The following is a 25,000-nucleotide window of genomic DNA, read 5'->3' on the forward strand; positions in this document are numbered from 1 at the left end:
CTACTTCCCTTTCCTCCCTTCCTTCTCCTCTTCCTCCTTTCTCCACGTCTCATACTTTCATCCCTCCCCTTTTCTCTTTATTCTTATTCCTCTCTCTCTTCTCTTCCCTCCTTCCCCTCTTCTCCCCCTCCTTCTCATGTCCCTTACTCCTCCATCTTTTTCCTCCTCTCCCACCCCTCCTTTACTCCCTTCCCACCCTTCCCTTCTTCTTCTCCCCATCTGTTCATTCTCACACTTTCTCCTCCCTTCCTTCCTCCTCCTCTTCCTCTTTCCTCATTCCCTTTCCTTTCCCTACCCTGTTTCCCTTTCCTTTCCTTCCTCCCTATCCCTCTTTTACTTCCCTTCCCACCTCTTCCCCTTTCCTTCCTCCCTTCCTTCCTCCTCCCCTTTCCTTCCTCCCTTCCTTCCCCCTCCTCTACCTCTTTCCTCATTCTCTCCATCTCATTCCCTTTCCTTTCCCTACCCTGTTTCCCTTTCCTTTCCTTCCTCCCTATCCCTCTTTTACTTCCCTTCCCACCTCTTCCCCTTTCCTTCCTCCCTTCCTTCCTCCTCCTCTTCCTCTTTCCTCATTCTCTCCATCTCATTCCCTTTCCTTTCCTCCCTTTCATGTCCCTCCCTATTTTCCTTTCCTTTCCTTCCTCCCTATCCCTCTTTTACTTCCCTTCCTTCTTCCTCCTGTACCTCTTTCCTTATTCTCTCTATCTCATTCCCTTTCCTTTCCTCCCTTTCATGTCCCTCCCTATTTTCCTTTCCTTTCCTTTCTCCCTATCCTTCTTTCCTACCCCTCTTCCCCTTTCCTTCCTCCCTTCTGTTCCTTCTTTTACTCCATCCTCCCTTCCTTCTCCTTTCTTTCCTCCCTATCCCCCACACTTCCCTTATCTCCCTCCTTCCCTATATCATCTCCCTTTTTCCTTTCTTTTCCCTTTCACTCACCTCCCTTTCCCCTCCCCGCTCCCCCATCTCACCTCCTCTTGTCCTCCCCCGGCAGTGACCTGAGCGGCAACAAACTGACTGACCTGCGCGGGCTTGTCTTCGAGCACCTCAAGAAGCTCCGAATCCTGCGACTCAGACGGAACGGTATTCAGACCTTCAGTGACGGTGCGCTCTACGGCCTCGACTCCATTGAGAAGCTGTGAGTGTTGCGAAGGGAAGGGAGCATGGAAATAGTGATGATAATGTTGATAATCGTAACAGGACATCTTTTTTTCCTTTTCATATTCTCTCCTTTTTCCTCCTCTTGTATTCTTCTTTTCTCCTCCTTTCTCTCCCTTTTGTTAGATATTTGGACATATTAACAATGATGATGATGATTGCAATAAAAACCTAATCACTCCTCTCCTCTCTTTCTTTCCTCCTCTTCCTCTTCCTCTCCTTCCTTTCCATCTCTTCATTCTTCCTCCTCTTATCTCTTTCTTCACTCTGTTCCTCCCCTTCCCCCCTCCCTTTTGTTCCTCTTCTTCCTCTCCTTCCTTTCCATCTCTCTTTTCTTTTTCCTTCACCTCTCCTTTCTCTTCAGACTCTTCCCCTCAACTCTCCTTTCTTCCTCCTCGTCACCCCGTCTTCACTCTGTCTCCCTCACCTCTCCTCCTTTCTCTTCCCTTCCCCTCTCTGTTGTTCCCCTCACCTCCCCTCCTTTCCCTTCCCTTCCCCTCTCTGTTCATCCCCTTTAATCATGTACTGCATTTGGACCTCACCAACATAGTAACAGTAATAACAACACCTCCTCCTCTCCCTTCTGCTCCCCCCGTCAGGTACTTGGACTACAACAACCTGACCACCATCCGTAGCGGCCTCCTCTTCGGCCTCAAGTCCCTGGGCCACCTCTCCTTCAAGAGCAACCAGATACACTCCATCCGCGCCGACACATGGCAGTCCACCGAGCGCCTCCAGTCCTTGTGAGTTGGGGGTGGACTGGGTTGGGTTGGCTTGGGTTAAGTTTGGTTGTAGAGGTTGATAATCTAGAGGAAATGGGTTGGGTTGGGTTAGGTTGGGTTGTAGAGGTTGATTATCTAGAGGAAATGGGTTGGGTTGACTTGGGTTAGATTGGGTTGTAGAGGTTGATAATCTAGAGGAAATGGGTTGGGTTGACTTGGGTTAGATTGGGTTATAGAGGTTCATTATCTAGAGAGTTTGGTGGCTTATTGTATTGGAACTAAGTGGTGTAGAGGTGGTGATGATTGTGGTGTTTGGTGCGTGCAGGGACCTGAGTGACAACCGGATGGTGGTGGTGCGTGAGGGTACCTTCCGTGGGCTGGGGCGCCTCACCTCCCTCAGCCTGGCACACAACCACCTGGCACACATTGAGCAGGACGCCTTCAAGACAACGCCCAGCCTCATTGACCTGTGAGTACCCCAGACTGGTGCTGTGTGTGTGTGTGTGTGTGTGTGTGTGTGTGTGTGTGTGTGAGAGGTGTTGCTGCTGTGCCTTCCCCTGGCCATCCACTAAGTGCCACTCCCCCCCTTAGGGACCTGGGCCACAATGGGCTGCGCTGGAGTGTGGAGGACAACAGCGGTGTGTTCACCAGCCTGACGCAGCTCAAGAGCCTCTCGCTGGCACACAACAACATCGAGACCATCCACGTGGAGACCCTGAAGCCGCTGGTGTCACTGACCTCCCTGGACCTGATGGGCAACCAGCTGCGCACGCTGCCCCACAACCCTTTCTCCGGCCTGATCCACCTGTCCTCCGTGGCCCTCAACACCTCCAGCCTGGTGTGTGACTGCCACCTGTCCTGGCTGCCCAGCTGGCTCGCCTCCATCACCGGCAACACCTCTGCCTCTTCCGGCAAGTCCTCCTCCACCGTGGAGTGCGGGTACCCGCCCGCCCTGCAGGGCCGCCGCGTGGCCTCCCTCATGGGCACCGAGTTCAGCTGCGAGTCCTCGCCACGGCCGGTCATCAGCCACTCGCCGGATGACCGTGTGGCACTGTACGGCACCAACGTGACGCTGGCGTGCGTGGCGCAGGCCGGCGAGGGCGGCGCACAGGCCCGGTTCATCTGGCGCAAGGACAACCAGCTGCTGGTGGACTTCCCGGTGACCACCACGGAGCAGGCGGTGGAGGTGGAGGGCCAGCTGCTGCACAACATCACCTCACGGCTCCTCCTCACCAATGTGTCTGAGGCCGACAGCGGCAACTACCAGTGTGTCGTGCGCAACGACTTTGGCGCGAGCTACTCCCGGCGCGCCCACATCCAGGTGCACATCTACCCTTATTTCACCAAGAGGCCCGCCAGCGTGGCCGTGCGCATCGGTGAGGCGGCCCGGCTGGAGTGTGCGGCCACCGGCTCCCCTCCGCCGGAGATCTCGCTGCTCAAGGATGGCGGCGAGGACTTCCCGGCGGCCCGGGAGCGCCGCATCTTTGTGCACTCCAATGAGACGCTGTTCTTCATCAAGCCGGTGGCGCCGCACGACGAGGGCGTCTACACCTGCCGCGCCACCAATGTCGCCGGCACCGCCTCCGCCCACGCCACACTCACCATCAGGCAGATCCCGGAGTTCACCAAGCCACCCAAGGATGAGGTCGCCACGCTGGGACACAATGCTGTGCTGGAGTGCAGGGTCAGTGTTTGTGTGTATGAGTGAGTGTGTGTATTTACCTAGTTGCATTTACCTAGTTGTAGTTTTACAGGGCCTGGGCATTACGCTCGTGTGGTCTCCTCTCTGTATCTACATTTATCCAACTTTTCCTTAAAGCTTTGCACACTCCTCGCCGATACTAGGTGACGCCTGTGTGTGTGTGTGTGTGTGTGAGTGTGTGTGTGTGTGTGTATCTACCTAGTTGTGGTATATGGGAAAGGAGCTACATTCATACTGTCCCGTCTCTCTATCAACTATAATCCAGCTTGACCTTAAATCATTCATCATTCATGAATGGTGTTTGTGGAAAGCTGTTCTTATTGTCTCTTCCACAGGCTTCCTTTTCATCTTCCTTCCATGACCTCTTGAGTCCTTTGTGTCCCATGTTTAGAGCTTCCTTGTCAGGCGTGCATACGTGGATACATGCATGTGTGTACGTGCATGCGTGAGTGTGTGTGTTTGTTTGTGTGCCTGCTGTCACATTGTTGCATCATGAGTATTCTAGTTCTTGGCAGCCCATCAAACTATAGCCAATAATTGTTTGTGATCCTGACTCACGCACACACACACACACACAAACAGGTGGCCTCTAGTGATGCCAGCCAAGCAGTCAATTAGGTTTGCGTTGCTCTCAGTCATTTCCGGCGCGATGTGGGGCACAGGGACAAAAAATTCAAGGTGACGCCCGCCATTAATAGCGCTGTCAAATTTATAGATAACACTGACCTCATCTTGTGGGTTCCTGCAACACTTATTAGATTGAAAAATACTGGATGAAATTAGATTATTAGGTTATTAGATTAAAAAATAACTCCCTTGTATCTATTATGTCATTTATTGTGTCATAGATTTTATAGTTAACTCTGACCTCATCTTGCTGGTTCCTTCTTGTCTGGTCATGGTTGGTTAAAAATGCCCCCTTCCCTTGTCTCTGTTATGTCATTTATAGTCGTAGAATTTATAGATATCGCTGACCTCATATCATCCACCTGTTCCTTTCTTCCTGTGCTTCCACTCTCTTTAATTGTCTTCTTACATATTCATTCCTCTATTCACTGGTGTTTTTGTCTCATGTCTTCCTGTACAAAATCTGTCTATCTAGGTACTTTTTATCTCTATTACTACTATTATTTCTACTGTTACTTCTATTACTACTACAAACAAACTACTAATAAAAGGAAAAGAGGTTGGAAAAGTTGGAAAGTTTCGTTTAGTTGGCGCAACATCTGTGGTCATGTGCCGGAGAGAGACAGAAGGGGAAGGACTTATAGGAGAAGGGAACAGACCCCCCCCTGATTAATACCTGGTACCACTGTTGCCATATTATCGTACTCAGAGCCTCGTATTTACCGGTTTCTGAGCCGTAAATATTGACAAAAAACACCATTAATTAACCATTTTAACGATAACTATGTATGAAGGCAGTTATTGGGGTCAAGGAGGCAGTTTTGGGGTCATAAATCAGCAAACATAGGAGTCTGAGTACGACAATCTAGCAACGTTGCCTGATACCCATTCACTGCTGTAGGAAAAATAGAGGTGACGCACTTCTTTCAACCATAACATAACCTTGCTGTTCTCTCTGCCTCCCAGGGTACGGGTCTGCCCATCCCCAAGCTGACGTGGACCAAGAACGGGGAGACCCTCACCAACGACGGCCACTACCTGCTGGTGGACGACAACCAGTTCCTGCTCATCCGGGAGACGCGCCTCGAGGACCTCGGCACATACACCTGCGAGCTGACCAACGTCCTCGGCACCTCCAGGGAGCGCATCAACCTCACCCTCAGAGGTAATCATGTGCTTGAGGTTTCAGTCTTTTGGGTTTGCGTCTCGTTCTTACACTCAGTCTTGCTTTCTCACCTAATTCTGTGTGGCTTTGCAAGGTCAGTGATAACAACAGCAATGATACTTTCTTTATTGGACAGATGACAGAAGGTTTATCCATGAGTAGGTGCTGAAAAAGATACAGAAGTTAGGTTACATAACTTTGAATAAAAGAAAAGCAATGTGTGTTCATGTGTTTGTTGACTAATTGCCACTGAAAATTTATACACAAGTTATCTAATAAGAGATGTGAGTGTGTTCATGTGTGTGTTTGTTTGTTGAGTGACCGTGTGCCTTGTTGCAGACTCGTCGAGCAGCAGCAGCACCACCACCGGCATCGTGGTGATCGTGGTGGTGTGCTGCGTGGTGGTGACCTCGCTGGTGTGGGTCATCATCATCCACCAGACCAGGAGGCGCACGCAGGCCGCCGCCAACCTGACCAGCCCTGCCGCCTACCCCAGGGATGAGGGCGGCCTGGCACGCTACCCCGCCCCGCCCCGCCACGGCCTGGCCGCCCACCACCACCTCACCTCTGAGCTGATGCACAACATGACGCCGCTGCTGGGGGGCGTGCCAGACGGCTACCCCGGGGCACAGGACAGCGGCTCAGAGCACTCCAGCGGCAAGGACTCCGGCACGGGGGACTCGGCGCAGCGCTCCAACGAGGACCTGCTGCCCCTGGACCTGAGCCGCCCCGGCCTGCGACGCTCCCTCATCATCTGCGGCGACTCACGGGGCTCACCAGTCATGAGGGGTGAGTGAGTGCATGCCTCATGTTTGTTTTGGTGTGTGTCTGTGTGTGTGTTTTGTTGTGACCGGGACTATAGTTGTGTCCTGGCAGCCATTACTTCCACCTGTAACCCTCCCTCTCCCTCTCCCTCTCCCTCCAGGCGTGGGCGGTGCCGCTGACCCTCCCCTGGGCTGCGAGGAGGTGGTGGGCCGCCCGGTGCTGTCCACCTTCAGCCCGCAGCACCTCTCCCCCGGCAGCTACGGCCCCGCCCCGCACTACACCGCCAGCCTCCGCCGCGGCTCAAACTCCCGGCTGCTACCCGTGTCCTCCCCCGTCACCCCCTCCTCCACACTGCCCCGTGGCCCCCCCCTGCACTACCAGCACTGCTCCCCCTACCAGTCCGCCTCAGGCTCCCCCTGCTCCTCCGAGGCACACAGCCGGGGCAGCCCCCCTGCCCGGCGGCACTCCCCTGATGGCGGGGACGGGGCTGATGAGGGGCGGGGGTGTGGCCTGCAGCGGCACCGGCAGCCCAACAGTGACCTGCCCAGCGTGCACAGCGGCGAGGGGCCAGCCCCCACTGCCGCCGCCGCCACGCACAGCCCCCGCGCCTCCGTGTGCAGCGACGGTGACGGCCGCAGTGAGCTGGACCTGAGGATGGACACGCCGGAGGTGCAGTTCAGCGACCACACGCCGCCCACCCGCCCGATGGAAGTCAGATAATGGCCGCCGGCCGGTGGGATGGATGAGCCTGGCCGCCGCCGCCCCTGCGTGTAGGCATTCCTCAGCCTCTGGAGGACGTGGAGGCTTTGTGGCCGTTGTCTGCATAAAGCAGCGTGGAGAGTCTGTACATAGTGTAAATAGTAACGAGTAAAGCTGGACTTTATGCACACAGACACTAACTGTTTGAGACAGTTCAGGACTCACACGAGTCACGGCAGCAGAAGCTGCAGACCCCGGCCAGGACAACCCTGTGCCCCGGCCCCTCGCGGCCACTCTCACCACTGCAGGATGACTGGGCCACACGGCAGGAACCCAACTCTCACGTGGCAGCAGCAGCAGCAATGTGCTGGGCGGAGGCTTGGTGTGAAGGTGACGCTGGTGTCATGGCTCTGAAGAACACAGGACGAGGGTCACCTCAGGGGCGTGGCGCCCCCCCTCCCCAGACTGCCTCAAGGAGCCCTGCACCTCACTGCACACACTCAAGGCTTCCTTCCACTGCTGGAAGAGAAGAGTGAAGACGCATAATTCATCGTAATTCTGATCCGTCCCAGTGTCTTGCCGCAGCACAGTGGTGTCAGCAGTGCCACCAACACTTCCCTCCAAGAAGAGTAAGCAAAATCATCCCTCCAAGAAAGTACAGCAATCAAAAATGTCCCTCGGATAGAAAACAAAACTTCCCTCCAAGAAAGAGCCTAGCATTGAAGCACATCAGAGAATCTTCCCTCCACTGCAGAGTAAACAAAAGTCCCTCCAAGAAATAGTAAACAAAAATGCCCCCTTAAGAGAGAGGGCAACATAGGACACTTCCCTTCAAGACTCCCTCACCTCTTCGGCAGCCAGAGTAAAATCAAAACAAAGCGTCTCAAGTGATTTTCACCGACGGGAGGGAACGGAATGAGCCCCAAGGAACCCCAGAGCCGCTGTGTTACACCCCGGGCCAGGCCGAAGCGAGTCTGGGGGCGCGGCGCTACCCTGAGTGTGTGTGTACATGCGTGTGTTAGTGCGCTGGGACGAGACGAGAGAGACAGAGGAGCCAAAACAAACGTCGCGATGCAGTGTTGTTCCGTAGGTTTTATTTTCGTATCGTAGAAGAAAAAACGAGAAAAACAAAGTGTCGTTTGTGTTCCTTCGTCTACTTAGATTATTTTTATATTTGATTTCTCTCGGATTACTTCTTTAGGAACATCTTTTCTCGCATGCGTCGCCGTCTCGTAGGAAGGAAAGAAGTGTGTGTCTGTCGCCGCTGTCGTGCAGTCGCTTCTTCTTCCTCTTCTTCTTCTTAGTGTGTTGTAACGTATCGCTGTCCAGTCCAGAGGGAGGGCGTGTGTGTGTGTATGTGTGTGTGTGTGTTTTGGATGTAGGAGTGAGGGAGTGTTTAAATAAAGGTAAAAGTGAGTAGGTGAAAAAAATGAAGGAAGGAAGGACTGGGTGAGTGAAAGAATGAGTGACTTAAGAGTAAAGGAATGAGTGAATGTGTGTGTGTGTGTGTTATGGGTGAAGGAGTGAGGGAGTGTTTAAATAAAGGAAAAAGTGAGTAGGTGAAAAAATGAAGGAAGGAAGGACTGGGTGAGTGAAAGAATGAGTGACTTAAGAGAGTAAAGGAATGGGTGAATGTGTGTGTGTGTGTGTGTGTGTGTCCTCGCCCTCCCCCCTCCTCTTCCTCCTGTGCATGTGTAGCAGCGCGTAGTTCGTTCCTAACAGTCGTCAAGTTCAAATGCTGCAAGTCTGTGTTGTGACCTAGGCTAGTGGGGTGTGGCGAGAGAGAGAGAGCGAGAAAGAGAGAGAGAAAGAGAGCGAGAGCAAGAGAGAGAGAGAAGCCTCACGTAGGGGTATGCTGGCCAGTTCCTGCGCACCACTCTGATAAAGCACAGTACTGCGACCTGCTGCCATTCATAAAAGGGTGATAAGAAGGGTGAGTTTCATGAATGGCAAAGTTTGAGTACAATTTTTTTTTCTACATCAAAGGAAGCAGCTTAACCCGGTAGCAGCGACGGGCCAAATTTGTGGCTTTACCGCGTAGCAGCAACGGGCCAAATTTGTGCCATGATATAAACCCCCAAAATTGATGATACATAAACTGATCACAAAGGCTTTGATATATACTGTTGAGCCTCGCTAACTCGGACTAATAGGGGGAAAGGTTGGTCCGACAACAGGAATGTCCGACATAGACGATTTACCCAACCCCCCTCCCCCAAAAAAGAACCTCAAAAGCAAACCTAAAATACACTCGACCCTCGATTCAACGGCTGGGTAGGTTTGTCCGGTGCACTTGGCCGCGGCTAAGTGCACGCGTGCAGACAGCCCCGGCCGCGTGCCGGGACCGAACAGCTGACGGGCGGCTGATGACGGTGATGGCAATGCTGAGCGTCGGCAGCAGGGCCCCCGCATCGGCGCCGCTTGAGCGGAATCCCCATCGTGCGTGTGTGGCTGTATTTGTTGTGGGTTTGGGCTTCTCAATTTGCCGATTCCCATCCTCCACATGTTGCGTGGGACTCCTTTACTTTCTTCCATCTCTTCTTTTTGAGAAAGAAGAGATGGGGGGGGGGGGTCCCGCACAACATGTGGAAAACAAGAGTTGGCAAACTGAGGAGCCCGGGCCCGCAGTGGGCACAGCCACACACCCGCGGGCCCCAACGAAAACACCGCCCGGGCGGCGCCGATGCAGGGGTGACCTTCCTCTTCACCCCACTTGGTCTTGAAGCTCTTGAGGACATGTTGGCACAAAAAGTCACACATGTCAATCACAATCTGGCTTAAAAATAGTAGAAATAACAACAGCAACCACGTGGTGCTTGCAACGCTGCTATGTAAACAACACGGACCGACGGCCAGCTGTCGGTCAAAGTCTGTACTGCCGGGCACAACCACAACTCTGACTTTAGTCCACTGCTCCTGTGAAAGAAAACAGAATGAGTGGCAAAGTACAAAATATATAGAGTCCTTTTCTTGTTTTATGTGAGTTCAAATTATGTGTTTTTAAAGAATGTGATGCAAAAAACAAAAGTTTATTTTATTATTTTATTTTTTCTGAAGTGAGTGTGAATGGACGAGTGTGTGTGCAGGAACTGGCCGGCACCCGAGTGTCTGCTTCACGCATTTACCGCCACAGCGATGCGAGGGTCACGTGTTGTACCTTTAAGTCGAGCGCAAACTAGTCACCTTCTGACGTAAGCCGTTAACATGTCACAACCGCCAACTGCAGCTTGTCTACCTGGTACCTCCCCTTCCATCACCTCCCCCATCACTCATCACAAACTTCTTCCTTTCTCCCTCCCACCCTTTTTTCCTTCCCTTTCTGTTTCCTCCTTTTCTCCCTCCATTCATTTCATTCTTTCTTTTACCGATCTATTAACCCACCCATCTCTCCTCCCCTCCTTTTTAGTCCCTACCTTCCTCCCCTCTTCCTTCTCCCCCTACCTTTCTTCTTCCACCCTTCCTTCTTATCACCTTCCTTTCTTCCTCCAGATTTCCCTTCCCCTTTCCTTTCTCTCCCTACTTTCCTCCATACCATTATATCCCCCCCCCCCACATAAGGGCAGGGTGCAGGCAGCTTCCCAAACACACCCAGGCAAAGGAACCTTCAGGGACACACACTCACACAACAAAAAGATCTCTCATTACGTTTGAACCTCGGTAGATCTCAAAACACACACACACACGCACACACACACACACACACACACACACACACACACAGAAAGCCTACCTCCCCCCTCTCCCCTCCCCACTCCCTTGCCTGGATGTGTGCCCCTCCCCCCTTCCTACCCCCCCCCCATCGCCTCATCAGTGTTTATTGTATTTTGAAGACTCGCCGATTGAAACGTCTCATTAACTAAAAAAAGAAAATAATAATGCGTTTAATGAAATAAATTGTTTTGTTATTATTGACGTTGATTTTGTTGAAAGATTAATTATTTTATGTTGATTTGTTCGATGTATGTTCTTGTGTGTGGGTTGGTCTGGGGGGTTAGTGTGTGTTTGGTAGAGGAATGAGTAGTAGTAGTAGTAGTAGTAGTAGCAACCCTCTGGAAAAACATGTATTTTATCTGAGGAATAAATTTACTACTACTACTACTACTACTACTACTACTACTACTACTACTTCCACTTCCTTCTCTTCTCCTTTTCCTCTTCTTCCTTCTTTTCTTCTAACTATGTGAAAATCCAACACTTCTTCTCACTTCTATTCATCTTCTTCCTTCTTCTTCTTTTCCTCTACTACTACTACTACTACTACTACTATTCCAGGCATTAAAATCATCACTCCTCCACCACACACACTAACACTGCCACACAAGACCCAACTTTCTCACAAGCGTACATATGCAGTATTTATATTTATCTATCTGTTAATTATTTTATGTTTCCGACGTGACGACTTCGAGGAAAAGTCTATACACTGAACAAATCACTGGAGTCACCGATGTTGATGTTTCCGGAGCGTACAGCTGGGCGTCGTAAATGTAATAGTAGGCCTTGCAGCACATGTGTATAAGTATAATAGGCCTGGTTTGTTATAGATGTTGTGTTAGTGTTTGTTAGGTTAGGTGTGGCTGGGCTGTTTCCTTTTATCCCATTATTAGCAGTCTTTCGAACCATTCAGTGGGCGGCTTGAATTTTTTAAGCCGTTTTTCATAGTCTTTCTTAATAATTCTGGGGTTGATTTTGTATTTTTTAGGCAGTTTTTTTCAAGGGGTAAGTTATTTTGTTGATTTTTTTTTTTTACGAGTTTGTAATATGTCATCTTGAGTGTGTGAAAATCCAGCACCTTTTGTCATTCCTCTTTCCTCTGTTTCATTTCCTTCCTTTTCTCTTCTTTTCTTCTCTACTTTGTGAAAATCCAACACTTCTTCTTACTCTTCTTCTGTGTGAAAATCCAACACTTATTCTCCTTCCTCCTCTTCATCTTCTCTTCTAACTCCTTTTCATCTCCCTTCCTTCTCTTCTTCTTCTAACTCCACCCCATAAACAGAATTAAAAGCAAGCCAAACCAGCCACATACCTTAACAAACACTAACACAACCTCTAAACAACCAGGCCGTAATAGGCAGGACTAATAATGCTATACTTAAGTTACCTATAAAAAATGAAATAAAAGAAAACCAGCTAAGAGAGAGAGAGAGAGAGAGAGAGAAAACGGTAGGAGTAGGGAAAGCAATGACTAATGTAACCCCTAATCGGACTGTTGTTGTGAGGCTTCTAAGGTTGTGACATATTAACTGTTGTTCGTGTAATGTTCAGTCTCCTCGTGGTGTTCCGCTAGGTTCTTCTCCTCCTCCTAACCTGTACAGACCTAGTTTTGTAGTTCTTCGTGATGATTTGTTTTGTGAGATGTTTTGTACAGATTCGACCCTTTGAACGTGATGTCTGTAGCTGACTCCTACCTTCCCCTTCTCCTCCTATACTCTGGTTCCTTCCTCTTCTTGCTCCTCCTCCTCCCCAATACCTTATGCTACCTCTTCCTCTTCCTTCCCCTCCTCCTTGTTCACTCCAGTTCTTTCCTCTGTCTTCTCCTTCTCCTCCTCCTCCTCCTGTACCCCCAGTCCTTTCCTCTGCTTCCTCCTCCTTTACCCCAGTTCCATCCTCTTCTTCCTACTCCTCCTCCTCTTCCTCCTGTCTGTTTCCTTGTCCTTCATCTTCACTCTCTGCTTCCTCTTCCTCCTCATATCCTCTTTTACTCCCTTGCCTCCTCTCCCCCTCCTCCTCCTGCAGGCCACAAGACATCGAAGACATCCTGAGGGATACTAACTATTAAGTTATTAAGAATCCTCCTCTGCAGCCTCCCTTCCCTTTTCTTTAATAAAATTGTGAATATGAAATGTTGTTGTCTCATTCACCCACCATGCATAGGCCTATGTCTTGTGAACCTAACTCCACCTAATTCTTGGTCTTCTATTCTTCCTCCAATTCTCCTCTGCTTTTCCTCAATCCTCCTACTCCCTCTTTTATCCTATCCTACTTTTCTCCCATTTTTCTCCTCCCTCCTCTTTTCTTCCCTTCTACTTCTCAGTCATCCTCTATTTTTCCTACCTCTGTTTTCCCCTTCCATTCCCTTCCCTCCTTTTCCTGCATCCCCTTTCTCCTCTCATGTCTTCCTTTCCTTCTCAGCCCTTTCTCCCTCACCCAATCTTTTTGTTAATGTATCCATCATATTGGCACTCACACCATGACTGCCAGGCCTGTTACACTCATCCACCACTCTACTGGTAAACCGATTTTGTCCCATGTCTTTGTATAGAGAGCAAAGGTGATACTGAATGATAAGTTGGCAGGACAGCAAATAGTGGTCTGGAATGAAACGCTGGAGAGTAAAGGAATACACACTTATAGGATGAATTATTAACCCGGTACCAGCGACGGGCCAAATTTGTGGCTTCACCGTGTAGCAGCGATGGGCCAAATTTGTGGCTTCACCGTGTAGCAGCGACGGGCCAAATTTGTGCCATGATATTTGCCCCCCAAAATAGATGATACATAATCTGATCACAAATGCTTTGATGTATATTATGAAATGGTTTGTGTGAGGGGTGATTTTTTCTCATTTTTCTCGCTTGGAGGGACCATTAAGAAACATGATCCGTGCTGCTACCGGGTTAATGAAGACATGTAATAGAGATGATAGTAATAGTAATGATAATAATGTTGACGACAGGAGACATAAGATAGGTATAGTTACAGAGAAAGGAGGAAAAGAAGGAAGAAAAGGGAAAGAGAAAGTGAGTTGATGCAATCCCAGACCATGAAAAAGAAATCAGAAAGTCCCGGAGATCATTTTAAAGTAACCATGAAAGTTACTGTAATCATCAACCAAATGAGGAAACAATGCAAGGAATCTCTCTTCACTCTTTCTGTCTTGCAAGATCGACCATGAAAAAGAAATCAGAAAGAGTCCCGGAGATCATTTTAAAGTAACCATGAAAGTTACTGTAATCATCAACCAAATGAGGAAACAATGCAAGGAATCTCTCTTCACTCTTTCCATCTTACAAGACTGGATGAGCCCACTCCCCCTCTCTTCCCTTTCCAACTTGTTTTTTCACCCTCATCCAATGCAATGACAGCCATCGCCAACTCTGGTTATCTAAACTCCCACATCCTCCGACCTTTTTTTTTTACAACAACAAAGGAGACGGCTCACAGGCAACAAAAAAGTGTAGAAAAAAAAAGAAAAAAAAAGCCTGCTACTCATCGCTCCCACAACAGACAAAAGTAATGATGGTGTGACTCATCCTTCTTTTCATCTTCCTTCTTTTCTAAATGTGTGAAAATCCAACACTTCTTCTCACTCCTTCCTCCTCTTCATCTTCCTTCTCCTCTTCATCTTCTTCTTTCTCCTCTTCATCTTCTTCCTTCTTCTCCTCTTCGAACTCCTTCTCACTTCTCCTTCTCATCTCCCTTCCTTCTCTTCTAACTCCATCCCATAAACATAATTAAAAGCAGCCAAACCAACCACATACCTTAACTAACACTAATGCAACCTCTAAACATGTGCCCTACAACTGGAGCAAAAACATCCATTGACCTGGTGTGTGTGTTACTCTCAAACCCTGACTGGAGTGAGAACATCCCTTGACTTGAGCGTGACCGGCCATGTAGTGTGAATAAGGCCTAAGTTATCTATGTGAAGGCAAATTTTCATGAATCTCTCCCTGGACACAGAGCACTGAGGGCATAAGAAAGATAGGTCGATATTCTCATGCTTCTGCCTCTCACATCAACTATGTCCAAATACCAGAAAGGAGATCAGTGTGGTTCTAATGAGTGGTATTTTAGGTTCATGGTACAGAAGAAGGGTCATACTACCACCAGGGTCATAAAACTATCATCATTATCTCATCGACGCCTGCTCCTAGGAGCTCCCACCAGGGGATGGCCACGGCAGAAGAGTTTCCATCTCTCTCTATTCATACACTCCCTCCTTGCCTCCTCAAAGTTTCTCAAGGATCTTTCTCCCTTCTCCCTAACTTACTCTTGCACCCCATCTCTCCATTTCACTGGAGGTCGTCCTCAAACATTCCCTCCCTCTACCTTACTCACATACACCCTCCTGGTCATCCTACTCTCCTCCATTTGCTCCATGTGGACAAACCACTTTAAGGTCTGTCGCTTCACTTCCTCCACCACTCCACACTTCTTCCCTTCACCCCCATGACACATTCCAAAATGCTCGTACACACTTTCATTGCTCATTCCATCCATTCTACTCACATCACAAGCACTCCTCAAATAACTCATTTCCACTGCCTGCACTCTACACCGCTGACTTTCATTCCAGGCCCATGTTTCGCTTGCATATGTGAGGGTTGGTACTATTATTGTATTTCTCAAATCCCTCTTTACCTCCATGCTCACACTTCTGCCATTCATGACATGTCCCAAAGACCCTACCACCTTTCTTCCTTGGAATGCCTTGCAAAACTACCCATGGAAATGCCCCAAACTCCTCTGAATATCTTGTCAAATATGCGTACTTGGGTGTGGAAACTTTTTAAGAATTTGGCCCATAGTCTTGACCCCCAAACTTTAGGGGGCTTCGTGGTGCAGTGGTTAGCACACTCGGCTCACAACCGAGAGAGCCTGGGTTCAATTTCTGGGCGGAGTGGAAAAATTTGGCCGGCTTTTCCGATACCTTACGCCCCTGTCCACCCAGCAAGAATGGGTACCAGGTATTAATCGGGGGTTGTGTCCCGTCTCCTGGGATCTGTTCCCTTCTCCTATAATTCCTTCCTCTTCTGTCTCTCTCCGGCACATGACCACAGATGTTGCGCCGACTAAACGAAACTTTCCAATTTTTCCCCAAAACTTTACCTCAAAAAATTGTTAAAAACCTCAGACTTCTGCACGAGGCCGAGCACTGGGCGACAGGGACCTAACACGAAGACATGCGCCAAGGCCAAAACAAACTACAGGGGCTAACACACGTAACATATATTAAAAAGATGAAGGCAACAATGGTACGACTCAGCTGGTGTCCATCGCATTATGATCCTCCTCGTCCTCATCCTCCTCCTCCGAGTCCTGCTCCAGCTCCTCCTCAATGCCCTGGTCCTCTTCGTCCTCGGCCTCCGTGTAGGGCCCCAGCTCCTCCATCAGCTCCTTCAGGTGCTCCACAAGCTGGGCGTCCTCACTGGGGCTCTCTGCGTGGACCTGAAACACAACACAAGGTGAGGACACAACACAACACATGACAAGACACAATACACAAAACATGACATACAAAACACAAACATATGACATAACACAACACGCACAACATAAGATAGAACACAACACACAATTTAACTCATGACATAACACACCACAATATAACACATGACACAACGCAACACCAGAGCATAACAACATCAAATAACACAACACAGTCTAACATTTTTTATACAGTAGAGTGCACTTAAAAAAAAAATAAAAAAAAAATCACTATCATTATTATCAGTTGTTATAAGTTCATTGCAGGATAAAGGCCTTTCCAACACCACCTCAGTAATACCACCACCATCACACCTCACACCACCACCACAACACTCACCTTTTAACTTTACCACCTCACCCATTTCATCTCACACCACTGCTAACGGAACCTTCCTAATCTCATCACCACAATACAACTAACACCACCATCACCCTCACCTTTTAACCTTACCACCACACCAATCTCATCTCACACCACTACCAGCACCACCCACAGTCCTCATCACTTCTCTCTACACCTGCAGGCTTTTTTGTTTCCTCCTTTTTTTCCACCCCCGAGCTGCCTCCTGCCCTGTAAAAATAAATACATAAATAAATAATGAATAAAAACACTTGCAGCGCCTCACCTGCAGGGCGCGGTGCAGGCTGTAGTGGGCCGCCTCGCGCTGCTCCTCCCCCTGCAGGTAGTGGTTCCAGCCCAGGAGGTACCATGTGTCCACCACCTGAGGGCAAGGAAGGGGGAAGACGTTAAGGAAGATTGGGAACACAGCAGACAGACAAACACGAACCCCAATGTCCTCCTCAGCCAGTTTTCCCCTTGACTGGATTTCCTACAAGAAGATATCACCAAGCTACAGGAATGGAACAAAAAGTGGCTGCTACAATTCAATGAAGAAAAATATAAAGTCCTGCACCTTGGGAGGGGATATCCAGCATACCGATACCACATGGGAAACGCTCCACTATCCACCACAGAGGCAGAGAAAGACCTGGGACTATATGTTACCAGGCTACCAGGGAAGGCGAAATCCATGCCAATCGCAGCGGACGGGTTAAAAAAATAAAGGAAAAGACCTCAACAATATAGAACGGAAAAATAAACATAGAAAACACTCTCAAACTTTGCTATCAATATTTTCCCTATCATCAACTTCAAAATTTTTCCTGAGCTGGTTAATTCATTACATATATCTTCCATCAGCTACACATGGTTCGTCTAGTGTCCTGGGGCAGAACAAGACAATGATCGCCTTTCTGACAGTATCTTGGTGAGGCAGAGTGATGGTTTTCCTGATCTTAGTTCGTTATGTATATCTTCCATCAGAGTCAAGACCTATAGTAACTGTTTGGGGTTTGGTTAGGTTAAGTTAGATTGAGTTAAGAGCATCTTCAAACACATGACAAAGAATGACCTCATTTTGTTGTATAGGAAGTCTCATTAGTAAGGAAGCATATATGAATTTTCTAAGTCAAGACCTATAGTAAGTGATTGGGGTTATGTTGGGTTAAGTTTAGGGTATCTTCAAACAGATGATAGCCAGCACCTAATGGTATAAATCAACAAAGAATGATCTCACTTTGACATATAGAAAGTCTCATTAGTAAGGAAGCATATATGAATTTTCTGAGTCAAGGGTTTTGTTAGGTTAAGTTAGGTTAGGTTAAGTTTAGGGTATCTTCAAACATGGGAAAAAAAATGAATGAAAATGAGATCAAAAGAAAAAAATAGAAGACAAAAAGAAATGACAAAAGACAACTAAAAGACCCTATGTACACACAACCAAACCCACCTCATCGTCCTCCTCCGCCAATCCCTCCAGCACCTCCCGGGCCGCCTCGTGATCCTCCACTTCAATGAGTATCCTGGCAGTGGTGAGGCGCGTGGCGTAGGGCAGCGGGCACACCTCCACCGGGTCGAAGCTCCCTGCTGAGGCTTTGCCCTCCCGCACTGCCCTGTACTGCGGCAGCCATGCCTTCAGGGACTTAGTGATGTACTGCTTGGCCTCCTCTGCCTCTTGCTTCACCAGGAGAAAGCTGGCCTGAGGGAGGGAGAGAGTGAGATTAATTTGTGAGGGGGACTTGTTTTTAATTTATTTTATACAGTCAAGGAGGCAGCTGAAGGGGAAAAAAGTATGCTGGTGCTGCTCCTGCAAAAGTATTTATTGGAATAGATTGCAGTACCAAGTCAGTCATCATAGAAAGGATACATCAAGATGTTATGTAAGAAAAAATCCAGCTTCCCAGACTGTGCAATATATCAGTGATGTGCCTTACCAGAAGAATTTGTGTCAAAACACTCAGTTTTAAAGAATACAAAGATGGTACCAGAAGTGGAGGACCTAACCTCTGAAGAAAGAATTTGTGTCAAAACACTCAGTTTTAAAGAACACAAAGATGGTACCAGAAGTGGAGGACCTAACCTCTGAAGAAAGAATTTGTGTCAAAACACTCAGTTTTAAAGAACACAAAGATGGTACCAGAAGTGGAGGACCTAACCTCTGAAGAAAGATTAAAAGAAATGCAGCTGTTAACACTGGAAGATAGAAGAGAGCGAGGAACTTGATTACATTATGTGAACTTATGAATGACCAAAAAGAAATGAGATAATAAAGATCTATTATTGAAAAGGAGAAGAGAAGGCAAAGAGTTAAGAGATCACAAGAAAAAAACTGAAGAAAGGAACATTTCTTAATGACAGAAAAGTACAACTTTCCCCATCAAAACATAAATACTTGGAAGGAATTAGAAGTGGTGGAGGCGAAGAGTGTGCAGAAATTTAAGGAAAAACTTGACAAATATAGATATGGAGACAGGACCACATGAATGCATCTCAGACTGTATTCTACAACTAGGTAAACACATGCACACACGCACCATGTGTTGATAGGCCTCCGGGTTGGTGGGGTCTGCCTCTATGGCCTTGGTGATGCTGGCGCGGCACTCCTCCTCGGCCTCCTCCACGTCACACAGGTCCGTCATGAAGAGCTCCGCCACTGAACAGTAGGCCGTGGACACCTGCCGCACCAGCCCTGCCCTCTCCCCCACCGGTGACCCTAGTGTGGGGGGAGGAGGGGGCGGGTCACCTCTACTACTCCCAGCCATCGCTTCTGCTGGGGACAGGTTCTCATTCCCCTGGGCTGCGATTTTACTTCCCTCCTCCTCCTCCTCCTCTGTGGCCATTTCTACCCCTTCCTCCTTCTTTGTTTTCTTCTCTCCTTCCTCCTCCTTCTTCTCTGTCGCAGGAAGACTCGCGATAGCCCTAGTGAGGATCTCGATGCCCTTGAGGTAGCACTGCAGCGCCTCCTGGCCGGTCATCAGCTGTGCCATGGACATGTACTTCTCGTGGCCACGCTCCGGCTGCAGCGTGATGGCCCGGCCCAGGCAGTGCCGCGCCCCGTCCAGGTTCCCCAGCTCTAGGCACAGACCGGCAGAGGTCTCCAGCACCGCCACGTTGTCCGGCTCCTTGGCGAGGGCGGTGCGGCAGAGTGTCTGAGCCGCCTCGTACTGGAAGGCGTCCATCTCCGTCGACGCCGCCGCCAGCAGTTCCTCCACGCTAAGGCTCTCGGGGTCATCCTTGGCGGCTTTACTTTCACGTGGTGTTGTCGCTGCGCCCGGCCGCCTCTTTTTCCTGCGGCCGCTGCGTGTGTTCTTTCCCATCCTGGTGTGCTGGGACTGGAATAATATTAATACATTAATAATATTACATACTATTACTATCATCACTATTACTACTGAAGTATACTGTGTGTTTCATTGCTCTTTCCACATACAGAGAAGCATATTTATGTTACACAATAACTTTTTTTTACTATAAAGGAAGCAGCTCAAGGGCAAAAACATATGAAAACAAAAAAGCCCGCTGAGCGCTGCACCTATAAAAGAGAATAGTGAAGAGTGGCCAAGCTATTGTTTTTTTTCCAGATAATTTACCATAACAAATGGTAAGTATAAATCACCAGAGTGAGTGGTTCTAACAGATAATGGCAATAAACAATGAGAAAAAGAATGAATTAAAGGAAATTATCTATATGTAGCAATTATTTGCACTTGGAACATATTACCCCAAAATGTAGTCAATTCAACATCAGGGCTTGAAATGAAATTGTTTAGAGGAATCCTGAAGAGCCAGAGCAATAGGTTTGTTTTCTCACTCTCCTGCCTCTCACATCCACTATTTCCAAAGGCAAACAAAGAGATTAATCGGAATCTTATGAGTGTTTTCTTCATGTTCGCTGTATAGAGGCTTCACCAAACTACCACCAAGGCCATAAAAACTACCCATGGAAATACCTACAGCTTCAACCAATGCTTTATCAAATGTGGGTGTCAAAGCCACAAAATTTTTTGAAAATTTTGCTGTAAATAACCAGATGGCAGTGACTGCCACCAAGGTAGGCTCAGGTGCAAACCCAGCGCTGGATGAACAGGTGTAAAGCTTCCTCCAGAACATCACCTGTAAGCATTTGATGCCGATCCACCTCCTAGACCTTACAGGACCACAAACTAACACTTCAGAATTACACCCAACTCACTCCAAACAGAAGACCGTACAGGACCACAAGCTAACACTTCAGAATTACACCCAACTCACTCCAAACAGAAGACCGTACAGGACCACAAGCTAACACTTCAGAATTACACCCAACTCACTCCAAACAGAAGACCGTACAGGACCACAAGCTAACACTTCAGAATTACACCCAACTCACTCCAAACAGAAGACTGTACAGGACCACAAGCTGACACTTCAGAATTACACCCAACTCACTCCAAACAGAAGACCGTACAGGACCACAAGCTAATACTCCAGAATTACACCCAACTCCCTTTTAATCCTTCCCTTGCCCTTTCAACCCTTCCCCTGCCCTTTCAATCCTTCCCCTGCCCTTTCAACCCTTCCCCTGCTTTTTCAATCCTGCCCCTGCCCTTTCAATCCTTCCCCTGCCCTTTAAATCCTTCCCCTGCCCTTTCAATACTTCCCCTGCCCATTCAACCCTTCCCCTGCTTTTTCAATCCTACCCCTGCCCCTGCCCTTTCAATCCTTCCCCTGTCCCTGCCCTTTAAATCCTTCCCCTGCCCTTTCAACCCTGCCCCTGCCCTTTCAATACTTCCCCTGCCCTTTCAACCCTTCCCCTGCTTTTTCAATCCTACCCCTGCCCCTGCCCTTTCAATCCTTCCCCTGACCTTACAACCCTGCCCCTGCCCTTTCAATCCTTCCCCTGCCCTTCAACCCAGCACACCCCGAGGAGCAGAGTGACTCCCTCCTCACCGGGTAAAGAGAAAAGCAATACAGGTCAAAATAAGAAAACGAGGTCAAGAGTTACAAGAGTTCCGTGCTGATGGTCACCTGAACTACGGGAAGACAAATGAAGACAACACACACACACACACACACACACGTACACACTCTTACCTCCCCACGTGCACCGCTGCCGTTCACCGTCTGTCAGCTGATCGTGGTCTTCTTCTTCTTCTTCTTCTCCTCCTCCCTATCTTTCTCCTCTTTGATTGATTGATTGATAGTTTATTGTTGCAAGTAAAACAACAAAGGAGAAGGGAGGAGCATGCCATCCCAACCTCCAGGCAGTACAGAGTGTGATTATACAACTAAGGATACATGTGTAAGTAGCACCAGGAAACTAAAAAGATACAATTTAATGGTAGGGGACAATTGCTAAAAAAAATAAAGCCCTTGATTTAGTCAAGGGAGCAGACATAAGGGACTGTACATATGGACTACAATCTCGGGGCAAATGCAGGATACTCACTAAGCACAGCTGAAAGAACATTATTGTTAATGAACCAGCCCACCAGCCCAGGCAGGTCCCAGTGGCCCTGTGGGCGGTAGGCAGTATATATAGCAGAACATTGCAGGACATAGTGTTTGAGCGTGTGACCCCCTGGCCTGGCACACAAGCGGCAAGGTACAGGGTCAGCCCCATCTGACCTCCCAGTAATATCTATAGCCCAGCCTCAGCCGCATCACCACCAGATCATAGGATGCACTAAGCCTACCATAAGTGTGGGTGCAGATACTTGATACCTGGGCCTAGTGAATGCTGGAGGGACTACCATCCTGACACCTCAAGGCAAGCTGACTGCAGCATGGTAACAGACTCACTAACAATTAAGGGATCTAAGTCTATTCTTTACATAATTATAGGTGTATTCAACACCTGGGTGTACATTCAGATCATCAGAGACAGCACGAGCAAGTCTGTCTGCCTTTTCATTATGGGGCAGCCCAACATGTGAGGGCACCCAGATGAAGTGTGCAGTAACACCACAGCGCTCCAGCAGGCTAAGGGCACCAAGGCACTTATTGACTATATCACAGTCAGAAGGGGAGGAAGACAGAAGTGCATACAAGGCACATTGACTATCAACAAACAGGTACACATCTTTCCCGAGAGTTACAGTGATATGGAGGGCTTCATATATGGCATAGAGTTCTGCCCTTGTGGAAGACAGATGGTCAGGAGGCCTCTTAGAAACCTCAGTGTCAGTATATTCAGAGGGGGTGGCATAGTCCCTAATAAATAATCCACAACCAGTCTTGGTGCCATTGACAGATCCATCACAAAACACATGGACAGCCTGCATGGGTGCAGGGATATGCAGACAATTTGGTCAGAAAATGGTCCTGCAGGACTTGAGAAAGCCAAGAATCTTTAGGTTTATCTAATTTTTCTATATCAACACTGACTCTATGAGATTTCCAAGAGGGATAACAAGGCCGGGCTGCTAATGAGGGCAAGACACGGTTCAAGGACACAAGGTCAGATAAGAGCTTGTGGAGCTTTCTAACAGTGGCTGGAATGTTAGGGGTGGGCTGAAAATTACCAATAGCCTGCCTAAGCTGAGTGTCCCCGTGACAAATCATGCGGTAGACTGTGCGGCAAGTAATTTCCTGAATTCTGCAGACAACTGGGCAGTTCCAACTCAGCTCGGAGGACTTCAAGCTTTGCCGTCCTGGGACAACCTAGAATACTCCGCATTGCCTCCTTTTGTATGAGCTCCAAGGGCTCTTTTTTCCCTCTCTTTTAATTTCTCCTCTTCTAATTGTTTCGTGGTCTTCCTCTTCCTCCTCCCTAACTTTCTCCTCTTAATTCTTTCCCTCTCTCTTTCTCCTTTTCTTTGTTTCGTGGTCTACTTCTTCTTCCTCCTCCTCCTCCTCCCTATCTTTCTCTTCTTCCTTCCCTCTCTTTCTCCTCTTCTAATTGTTTCGTGGTCTTCTTCTTCTTCCTCCTCCTCCTCCTCCCTATCTTTTTCCTCTTCCCTCTCTTTCTCCTCTTCTAATTGTTTCGTGGTCTTCTTCTTCTTCTTCTTCCTCCTCCTCCTCCCTATCTTTTTCCTCTTCCCTCTCTTTCTCCTCTTCTAATTGTTTCGTGGTCTTCTTCCTCCTATAGCCTCCTCGATCCTCCTCCTCCTCCCTATCTTTTTCCTCTTCCTTCCCTCTCTTTCTCCTCTTCTTTGTTTCGTGGTCTTCTTCTTCTTCCTCCTCCCTATCTTTCTCCTCTTCCTTCCCTCTCTCTTTTTCCTCTTCTCTTGTTTCGTGGTTTTCTTCCTCGATCCTCCTCCTCGACCTCCCTATCTCGATCTCTCCTTCCATTTTTCTCCTCTTCTTTGTTTCGTGGTCTTCTTCCTCCTCCTCCTCCTCCCTATCTTTTTCCTCTTCCTTCCTCGATCCTCTTTCTCCTCTTCTTTGTTTTGTGGTTTTCTTCGATCCTCCTCCTCGACCTCCCTATATATCGATCTCTCCTTCCTTTTCTTTCTCCTCCCTATCTCTCTCCTCTTCCTGACTGACTGGTTGAGTAACTGAATGACTGGCTGAGTGGATAAATAAAGAAATCAGTGTCTGTCTGTCTATCTGCCTGTCTCTCTGTGTCTGTATTTCTCTCACACTCATATTTTATCTTTATTTCATGATTGCTTTAGTTTCTCCTCCTCTTCTTTCCTTCCTCGAGCTTTTCAACTTATATAATAGACAGCTTTAATCCATCTGCACAGACCTGTGGTATGCATGGATTGTACGTTACCCAGTGGGGGAATAGGGTACGGGGCTTTAAAGGTCGTGGTCTCATGGCCTAACCAGCCCCCTAAAACACTGAAGAAGGGTAGGGAAGGCAGGGTCAAAATCTAATTACATATTATAGATTTCGAACAGTGCATACTAAAAAAGAAAACGTGGACCGGAGGGGTAACTAGGGAAGACTTGCCTTACCGCACATTCGATCGCATACATGTATACTCTCTCTTTCTGTTTCTTACACATAGTTATGGGATCTTGTAAACGTTGTTGGTAAACGTACAGTGCTTTACTTTCTGCCTCTGGCCAGATCTGCATCCATACACCGAACAGTAAGCCTCCGGAGGGCGGAGTAACTCGATCGGACTTCCTTGCTCATAACGCTGGGAAGGTCACGGTTGGACTGACCTGGCTTCTCCTTCTGCCTTCTGACCCCGGCCGCTGGGTAACAATATACGTCATGCAGAGTCGCTGACGTCATGCGCGGGGCGGGCTACTTTTCACTTGGAAGCGGACTAACCCTGTCCAGTAGGCTACCTCTTTTAACCCCGCTCCCTTCCTTCCTCCTTCTCTCCCTCCCTCGATCCTTTCCTTCCGTTTCCTCCTCTCCCTCCCTTCCTCTTTTCCTTACTTCCTCTTCTCCCGCCCTCCTTACCTTCCTTTCAACTTCTTTCCCTCCATCACTCCTTGTCTCGTCTCCTTTTTTCCTCTCCCCACTTCCTCCTTCATTCCTCTCTTTCTTCCTCCTCTCTATGATCTTCCTTCCCTCCCTCCCGTCCTTCCCTCCTTTCCTTACTTAATCCAATTACTCAGATGATAAGAAATGGGAAGGAGAGTGGGAGGGAGGGAGAAAAGGAATTTAAAAAAGAGAGAGAGAGAGAGAGAGAGAGAGAGAGAGAGAGAGAGAGAGAGAGAGAGAGAGAGAG

At 48.3% G+C, this 25,000-nt stretch overlaps 2 protein-coding genes across 7 annotated transcripts in view; one reads left to right on the forward strand and one right to left on the reverse strand.

Annotated features, from left to right (window-relative positions):
* The window catches only part of LOC127005683 (leucine-rich repeats and immunoglobulin-like domains protein 2), a 51,788-nt gene extending 39,113 nt beyond the window's left edge, over nt 1-12,675 (forward strand). Inside the window, exons 6-13 of one of the 3 annotated variants that reach the window (XR_007758845.1) lie at nt 989-1,132; nt 1,752-1,895; nt 2,200-2,343; nt 2,466-3,558; nt 5,170-5,368; nt 5,708-6,157; nt 6,294-8,252; nt 8,392-12,675. Coding sequence is in view for 1 of the 3 variants with exons in the window: in XM_050874778.1 (XP_050730735.1) it covers nt 989-1,132; nt 1,752-1,895; nt 2,200-2,343; nt 2,466-3,558; nt 5,170-5,368; nt 5,708-6,157; nt 6,294-6,853 (2,734 nt within the window). In the remaining 2 variants the exon portion in view is untranslated. Of the gene's footprint in view, nt 1-988; nt 1,133-1,751; nt 1,896-2,199; nt 2,344-2,465; nt 3,559-5,169; nt 5,369-5,707; nt 6,158-6,293 lie in introns of all 3 variants that reach the window. The other 2 variants (XR_007758846.1, XM_050874778.1) reach the window with 2 other exon arrangements.
* A 3,092-nt stretch (nt 12,676-15,767) lies between these two features.
* On the reverse strand, nt 15,768-21,939 carry LOC127005685 (uncharacterized). Of its 4 annotated transcripts, none has more exons than XM_050874786.1 (5): nt 21,459-21,939; nt 18,920-19,717; nt 17,836-18,084; nt 16,672-16,767; nt 15,768-16,003 (listed from the first exon to the last, which is right to left on the reverse strand). In XM_050874786.1, exons 2-5 carry the CDS (start codon nt 19,700-19,702, stop codon nt 15,818-15,820), a joined length of 1,314 nt encoding a protein of 437 aa, XP_050730743.1. In that variant the 5' UTR covers nt 19,703-19,717; nt 21,459-21,939; the 3' UTR covers nt 15,768-15,817. The 4 variants fall into 4 exon arrangements, with proteins under 4 accessions (XP_050730743.1, XP_050730744.1, XP_050730747.1 ...); XM_050874787.1 differs by lacking the exon at nt 21,459-21,939 and adding an exon at nt 21,393-21,446; XM_050874790.1 differs by lacking the exon at nt 21,459-21,939 and adding an exon at nt 21,370-21,406.
* Nucleotides 21,940-25,000: the final 3,061 nt, after the last annotated feature.

Source organism: Eriocheir sinensis, chromosome 30 (genome assembly GCF_024679095.1).
Source record: "Eriocheir sinensis breed Jianghai 21 chromosome 30, ASM2467909v1, whole genome shotgun sequence".
Classification (NCBI taxonomy): domain Eukaryota; kingdom Metazoa; phylum Arthropoda; class Malacostraca; order Decapoda; family Varunidae; genus Eriocheir; species Eriocheir sinensis.

Bases quoted from the DNA above. Each gene is read 5' to 3' on its own strand.
- LOC127005685 (XM_050874786.1), bottom strand. From the start codon at position 19,702: ATGGGAAAGAACACACGCAGCGGCCGCAGGAAAAAGAGGCGGCCGGGC. The intron at 18,085-18,919 runs GTGCGTGTGTGC...TCCCTCCCTCAG, and splicing joins CGGAGGCCTATCAACACATG to GCCAGCTTTCTCCTGGTGAA. The intron at 16,004-16,671 runs GTGAGGCGCTGC...GTTGTGTTTCAG, and splicing joins GCCTGCACCGCGCCCTGCAG to GTCCACGCAGAGAGCCCCAG.